Source organism: Marmota marmota, unplaced genomic scaffold, assembly GCF_001458135.2.
Source record: "Marmota marmota marmota unplaced genomic scaffold, marMar, whole genome shotgun sequence".
Lineage (NCBI taxonomy): Eukaryota > Metazoa > Chordata > Mammalia > Rodentia > Sciuridae > Marmota > Marmota marmota.
The window spans coordinates 6,984,021-6,992,216 of record NW_025999968.1 but is presented as its reverse complement, the minus strand read 5'-3'; the positions used below and the strand labels follow the sequence as shown (position 1 = coordinate 6,992,216).

The 8,196-nt window shown below is 33.3% G+C and overlaps 1 protein-coding gene across 2 annotated transcripts in view; it reads right to left on the bottom strand.

The window, feature by feature from the left end:
• Positions 1-1,109: 1,109 nt before the first annotated feature.
• The window catches only part of Atg3 (autophagy related 3), a 25,534-nt gene continuing 18,447 nt past the window's right edge, over positions 1,110-8,196 (bottom strand). For both annotated transcript variants that reach the window (XM_015478521.2, XM_048803315.1), the window contains 5 exons: positions 4,885-4,919; positions 4,487-4,642; positions 3,239-3,366; positions 2,691-2,759; positions 1,110-1,382 (listed from right to left, as the gene is read on the bottom strand). In XM_015478521.2, the coding sequence (XP_015334007.1) occupies positions 1,301-1,382; positions 2,691-2,759; positions 3,239-3,366; positions 4,487-4,642; positions 4,885-4,919 (470 nt within the window). In that variant the 3' untranslated portion in view covers positions 1,110-1,300. The remainder of the gene's footprint in view (positions 1,383-2,690; positions 2,760-3,238; positions 3,367-4,486; positions 4,643-4,884; positions 4,920-8,196) is intronic.

Genomic DNA, 8,196 nt, shown 5'->3' with positions numbered 1-8,196 from the left:
TTTTCCTGACCAAAAAACAAACAAAAGAATTGAGCGTCTCGTCTCCGTACTTATGATAAGTATTGCTGGGCATGATAGTGCATGCCTATAATTTCAGCAGCTCAGTAGGCTAAGGAAGGAAGATCACAAGTTCAAGGTAAGCCTCAGCAACTTGGTGAAGCCCTGAGCAACTCAGTAAGGCCGTAAGGAATTAAGTGAATTCCTGTCTCAAAATAAAAAATAAAAAGGGTTGGGGATGTTGCTCAGTGGATCAGTGCTCGTGAGTTCAATCCCCAGTATAAAAGAAAAAAAAAAAGAAAGAAGTCTTAAAACCATGAGAAAAATACTAAAAATTTGATAAAATATCTGTAATAGAGGTAATTAAAGGTATTAAAAAAATAAAATATTCTGGTAAAATCAGTTTGGAAGATTAATTTAAATTATTAAAGCAGGCTACCTTGCTGGCTACATAAGCAAGCAGGATATCTGAAGTACAACAGAGGACGACATCTGCTTTTATATCTTCATGTGTACCAACCAAAAATACCACATTACCTCCACTCTATCAGAACTTTTCTTATGGAGCTTTCTTTATGTAATATAAGAATTGAACAACAATTGGAAAAGAAAGGAAAATAAAGAGGCATTAAAGGTGAGGAGAATATTCTTGAAAGATAAGGAAAAAAAAAAAGTTTCTTGAGGGGAAAAATTAGCACTCCAGGATGACAACGCAAGGATATAAAGAGAATGTAAAAAAAGGAAGTGTGAAAGGGCCTGGACTCTACTCTTGGGCTTTAAGTGTTGTTCTGAACTCCTATAATCAGGAAACAAGATGTGTAATTGTACTAAGTGTATTTTCTGGCATATAGTAAGTGCTTTATAAATACTATTAGCAGATAGATGATTGCTGAGAAGGAAAACAAAAGGAACAATAATGAAGAGTAGAAGGAAAGACAGTCCAGCAGGCAATATTTTTTAGTAATAGCTTTGACATTATTATAGCTTTAATGCCTTTCTAATAAATATGAACCCAAAATACTGCCATGATTCTAAATTAGACACATCTTCACTTAGAGAGCTGTTATTGAGGGGAAATCCTCTGACCTTTTGATAAGAACTGAGAAAAACTGTCTCTTTACACACATTTTTATTAAACAAGTAAGGCTGGTAGTGGAACATTTTTTTATTTAATGCATAAACATATAAGTCCCTTTATTAGAGAAATTATACATATTGGTGAATATGGTCAATGGTCACACCTATGTGTTAATTATTTAAAAATCAGAACCAATAATTTGGAATAGATTCTATGTTCTCTTCATTACATTGTGAAGTGTCTTGTGTAGTCATATTCTATTGTTGGAATGACAGCTTGTACAAATTTCAAAAAAATTAGAAGATACCTGAAGGCCTTTAGCTAAGGAAAATAAGACTTGTAAATGGTTTATGTTTTAAATCCATATTGTAATTATCCATTTTATTAAGCAATAATTCCTTAGAAAAAATGACAAAATCTTTTTCAATTTCATTAAAGATAATTAATCATAGAACTTTAAGACTGCCTGACTACCTATTCCAATATTTGAATTTAAACTTCTTAATGCATAGAAGTTCATATAGGTCCCTTTGATATAAAAATAAGGACAAAGTTACCCATGTTTAAATAAGTATAAAATTTATTCATTTTCTTTATCCCTTTATAGCTTATAAATTTGCTAGAACTTCTATATTGATCTATATTTAATGAAATCTTGCAATTTTTTAAAAAAATGTTATATTGCACTGGAAAGCACTGTGAGTTAAGGTTTACTGGAGAAATAATGATTCTGTAACGAATTACACAGAGTATTCCAAGTTGCTACCTAGCCTCCAATATAGAGATGAATGAGAAAATTATATGTAACAAGAAAGTTCTTGGTTTATTTCAATGTCAGATATGCCCCAAGTTTCTCTGAGGGACTTAAGCTTTATTATCAACGTTTAAAGTTATCTGCACTTCATGATACTCATGACCCCTCAGTCTACATCTAACACTGAGTGCTCTGAACTAATCACTTAAACAGCAACCCAAAAACAAACTAATTCAAGCTATATGGCATCTAAATTGTTGAATCTGAATATTTCTATGACTATAGATACACGTATCTCAGAATCCAACTATGTACTGGAAACTGACTTTCATTTAATGCTCTTGGCAACTCCAGAGAACCACAGTAAAATACTAGATACATAATTTTCACTGGAGAAAAAGAAAATAGTATTTTTTTAAAATATCTAAAGCACTTCTTGTACTTTAATTTTTAATTAACCAAATTGTTTTAAAATTGAATTCTTTGCTTCAGGGAGACTTCAAATTGATACAACCTAACTTTACTCTTACATGATGGGAAAGCATATTTTTGGTAACATGTTAAATTGGAAATGTATTTAAAGAAAAGATATTTATGTTATTCTAAATTAGCAGGTTACCTGTGTAACAAGGCAAAGCTAACCAATGCACAGGGACATGTTCTACCCAACGAATATGGTGTATCACAATATAATATGCCCTAAATAAATTAGACTCCCATTAGGACTTTCAGACATGAGGAGCCAAAACAAGTTATAAGTACTAAGTCATAAAGGTTTTTGTCACTAAATTTCCCAAAAATGAAAAAAAACAAAAAATCCTACAACACATTTTGCCATCAATCATATGCACGAAAGGATACATATGAACGCCAAGCTCTCCCCCTCCTTCTGCAACAGTTTCAATGATTTTCTTCATCACTTCAGCATGCCTGAAAGCAAAAGCAAATCTTATTAGTGTAGATGAAATAGATGAAAACAGGAAAAACACACATTTTGTAAAGAAACCTGTTGTTGGTGAATTTTTTAACATGTAATAGTCATAAAATATTCCCCCCTTTAATCTTCACTAGAGTGTTGGGTTCAATTTTATACTACACATTCATAGAAAGATGCACTGTCAATAACACAAATCATAATGATAAGTAATTTTGAGTTCAAAACAGATCTTCCAAGCTACAAAGAGGAAGACCACAAAGATCTCTTCTATACGTAAATACTTTAACAGAACAAAAAAGTTCTTAATGTATTAAACAAGAGGTTTTCTTCCTTTCTTTCACATATTTAAGTGCAAGAATATTTCTAAAGATTCTGAAAAGTTTATTTACTTATGAATTTTTCTTTTTCTATATTTATAGGTTCCAAAATAATAATCCTATGAAATATACATACACTCTCTCTATATACAGACCTGCATGGGTGAACAGAACACATGGGAGGTGGTGGGAGATGAGGGTGATTTTCAATGGTCACTGTTTTCTTCACATGATCTTGACTGATGTCTTCATACATGTGCTCAACTGTTAAAGGCTGCCGTTGCTGAAATCGTAAAAAATGCTTTGAAAGTACTCTTTAAAAGCTTTCATATCTTTAATATACTTATTCTCCCATCTAACTTTAACTAAAATTTAGAATTGCAGATTATTTAGAATTGGGGTAAAGTTTACAACATTTAGATCAAGGCAGGGAGCAGAAAAGGAGCCTACATATCCAGGCTACCCAATATCAGTCACCACCTAATGCCGAAAAGATTCCACAAAAAGGCAAGTATGGAGGCTGGGGTTGTGGCTCAGGGGTAGAGCGCTCGCCTAGCATGTGCAAGGCCCTGGGTTCAATCCTCAGCACCACATAAAAATAAAATAAAGATATTATATCCAATAAAGATATTATATCCAATTACAAGTAAAAAGGCAAGAATGTGGCTTTTTTTTAAAAAGGCAAGAATGTGGCTGCCAAAACATTTTAAAATTCAATTCATTTCTCAGGGCTATTGTTTTATTTTCTTGTTTCCTATTTACAGTCATAGGAATAATAGGTTAAACAAGTTGAGCCAGGCATGGTGGTGCACACCTGTAATCCCAGTGACTTAGGAGGCTGAGGATAGAGGATGGGAAATTTGAAGCCAATCTCAGCAAATAAGAGACCCTGTCTCAAAAAAATAAAGGACGACTGACTGGGGATGCAGTTCAGTGGTAAAGTGACCCTGGGTTCAATCCCCAATACCAAAAAAGCAACAACAAAAAGTTAATTTTACATTAATTACTCTTTCATTTAATTCCATTAAGCACATGAATTTAAATGGTCTTAAGGACAAATTCATGTGACATGATCAGTTTGCAAATGCTTAAACATCCAACAGATGTAATCCCAAACAAAAGTTAAGAAAATATACCCAGTTGAATTTCCCTCACATTTTGAAGAGATAAGCTTAAAGGCAAAGGAATACCCTTATAACAGATCATTTGTGCTTAATTAGCATTAATGTCACATTGAATAATTCAGTTTATTCAAAATAAAAAACAAGTTCAATATCAACCATAAAACTGTAAAATAAATGATTTCTAAAATTTAAAAGATCATATAACCAAGTACTTAACTAAGGAATTAAACCCAACAACTTAAAATATTTATACTGAAATATATTTTTCTTTATTTTTACCTCATCATAGCCAAACAACCATAATCGTGGTGTCTGGTAATATTTATCATAAGTGATGTACAGGTCATAAGTTCTGGTTTGCAAAATAGCATCTTCACCTCCAGCATCAGTTTTAGCTTTACAAGCTTCTACTATTTTCCTTGTGTCTAGGGTAGCCTGGCACATAATAGAGAAAAATTGACAGCCATTATATTAGTATGAATGTGACATTCTAGAAAAATCTATTTTTTTCATTCTATATTGTTTTTTCCTTAAAAGTAAATGAACTTAAAATTCATGGATAAAATTTCGTGTTATAAATATTTAAAAATTTCTTTGAAAGAGTAATATGTCATTAACAATACTATTAATCCTCAAGTATACTCTTTAAAAATTAACTGAGAAAACAATTTACAAACCTCATCTGTTTCCAATAATCCACTCTCTTCGTATTCTGTTATAAAAATAAAAGATGAATCAAGTTCAAGATTCATTAAATTTTGTTTATATATATTTATACATATTATATATTAAATATTACTTCAGAGTATCACTCAAAAACTGGGGTTTGCTTGTTTTTAACTGAAGATAATGAAGCAATATAAATGAGTTAATTCTGTATTTCAAAACCAGCAGATACCTTGCATGACAAAAGCTCAGAAAAAGTCAGCATATTCAAGGCCTGGTCTGTGCTGCAGTCTATTAGAAATATCAACTGGCATAATAATACTGAAGGGATCTTGGTGACTCCTTGGTAAAGGCCATTGTATACAGCAACCCCTTCCCTCTTATGTGAAGGTGATATGCTTCAAGAATCTCAGTGGATGCCTGAAACTAGACAGTATTAAACTCTATAATTTGATACCTCCTCTGTCTCAAGCAGGTATCACGCATGTGGCTTTAACTTCTGCAGTCTGAGGAGCATCAGCCTAACTAAGAGGAACTTTTTTGTTTTTCACAATTTCATGGAGAGATTCTTACTCTAGGTCTTTGCAACCTCGGTATAAGATTTTTTTTTTTTTTCCTATCATTACTGTCAAGAACCTCCACTTTTTCACTTGGAGAACACATTCTACAACTTGTCTTTGATATCTGAATTGCCAGCATCGCTACTTTTGTGTTTTGGGATCATTTTTTATAAGGGTCACCTGAGCACAAGTAAGGTGATACTGCAACAGTTGATTTGATAAATGAGATGGCTACTAAGTGACTAAATGGCAAGAAACATGGATACATTAAACAAATGGATAATTCTTGTCAAGGACGGAACACAGTGGGACGGCATGAGATTTCATCACATTACTAAGAATGGCATGCAATTTAAAACTTATGACTTCTATTTCTGGAATTTTCATTAATATTTTCAGACTGCAGCTAACCTTGGGTAACTTAAACAACAAGAAAGCAAAATGACAGATAAGGGGGGATGACTATAACTACATAAAATATGCTCATTATATTATCAGTGATTTCCACTTTTCTACATTCAATAGTAACGTTGAATGTTGACCTCTTAGGAATATCTGACATGATTTATTCTCTCCTCCTTGGAACACTTTCTTTCCTTGGTTCTTAAGATATAATATTTTCTTGGCTTTCCTCACACCTCACTGGCTGCTCTTTTAATACGTTCTTCATATATCACAAATGATATTTGAGGCTGCAATTAGAAATTCTGGATACAAATATAATAGTAGGGCAGTAACTAACAGCTCAATTCTTAGATCTTGTCTCTTCTCTACCCACGTTTACTCCAGTGATGAATTTATTAGTCTTGATGGCTTCAAATACTGATGAATCCCACATGTATTTCTTTAAACATGGATATATAACTGTTTATGATTCTACTGGATGATTAATGGGCACCCTAAGTATCACATGTCTAAAACTGATACTCCCTCTCCAAAGCTAATCATTCTGAATCCCCACCCCTGCCAGCCACCCTCAGTCAATGGAATTTTCCAGACACTCAAGTCAAAGACCATGGAGTCATACTTGACTACTCTGCCTTTTATATCCCATGCTCAATCTAGTAGCAAATCCCTTTGGCCCTACCCTCAAAATATGTCCAGAATTCTATTGTTTCTTATCACTACCAATATTATAACCGTAGTCCAAAACATTATTATTTATTGCCAAGATTATCAAAATACATCCTAATTGTTGTCTCTTTTCCCCTTCAACATGTTCTCATTGCAGTTACAGTGATTCTGTTAAAATATTAAATTGTTAGAAAAATGGCTGCTTGTCTTAGTCTTAGTTAGGACCCTGCACAATCTGGGCCTGTATCTCCCTGAGTCCACTCTTTACTACTCTTCTCTCTCTGGACAGAGAAAATTCCTTACAATATTATATGAAATATTGTAAGTCACACATATTATTACCTCAGGGCTTTTGCACTCTTTCCCAGATAACAAAATAGATTGTTTACTCACTTCCTACCACATTTTACTCAAATGGCATACTTTCAATAGGGTTTTCCTTGAACAATTTACTTAAAAAAGTTGCCCCCCAAAAAACTTATGCCCTTTCCTCATTTTTCTCCTTATCACTGATACAAATCTAACACATTATGTATTTTAACTATTTTCATATCCCCGATTAGAATCGTTCCAGACACTCAAGTTTAAAGAGATCATGTCTATTGTTTTTCTGCAACACCAAGAACCATCCCTAATACACAGATACTATATTGCTCAATAAACATTTGTTGACTAAATGAGTAAAAATTACTTTTTATATTCATACCATCAATATTGTTTATGAGCAAAATTCCACATTAGTAGTTCTTTAACTCTATCTAAGGAAAATGTAATAAACAATACTAAAAGGCTGTCAAATATTTAAGGGAGTCCCATAACTTGTACTTTAAAAACAGTGGTTTCCTCTCTACCACCGCAACCCCATCCTAGACTGGACAGAAACTGAACCTAGAAAAAGTAATTGTGCAAGAAAAGGGTAAGTTCAGTTTTTATCAGCTGTGAGACATCCAACTGGAAATAAAAACCACCAAACAGTTTGAAGTTGTGAGATCTAGGTTGAAGTTGTTTAAATATGGGAGTCCACAGAGCATAGAAATTTTATGAGGTTTCTGTGACCAAACTCATGGATTTCAGGGACAATAGTTTGGTGTGGAAATAAGGAACAGAATTGCACGAAAATTTAGGAACAGATACCCAGCTAGATTTTTATGAATACTTGAAAGCAATTTGGGAAAAAAACCTGAAAAGTACTTATAGTTCAGTAAAAACTACTTGCCTTTATGGTGTTTCAACTCTGACACCATCTTCTATTTTTACATGTTACAATATACAACTAACTAAATTTTATGTATTTTGGGGATGTAGCTGCCTTATAGACTTCAATGCCTGCCTCCCCACTTTTTCATATTCTTCCTTTTTCTAACTTTTAATGCATCTCTTGTAACAGTGATTCTCTAATGCAATGATTCTTAACTGGTAACCCCAAGAGGACATTTCAGAATTTTAAGGAACTGTGAGGGCATTGTGTGTGGCCAAAAAGGCTTCAGTAAGAATTCCTATTTTGCCAGGCCTGGTGGCACACACCTGGAGTTCTCAATACTCAGGTGGCTGAGACAGGAGGATCCTTTGAGCCCAGGAGTTCAAGATAAGCCCAGGCAACATAGCAAGATCCCCTACTCAGAAAAAAAAAAGATCACTATCTTAATGATTTTAATTAAAAAAGATGCTATTAAAAAGGAGAAATTAAGG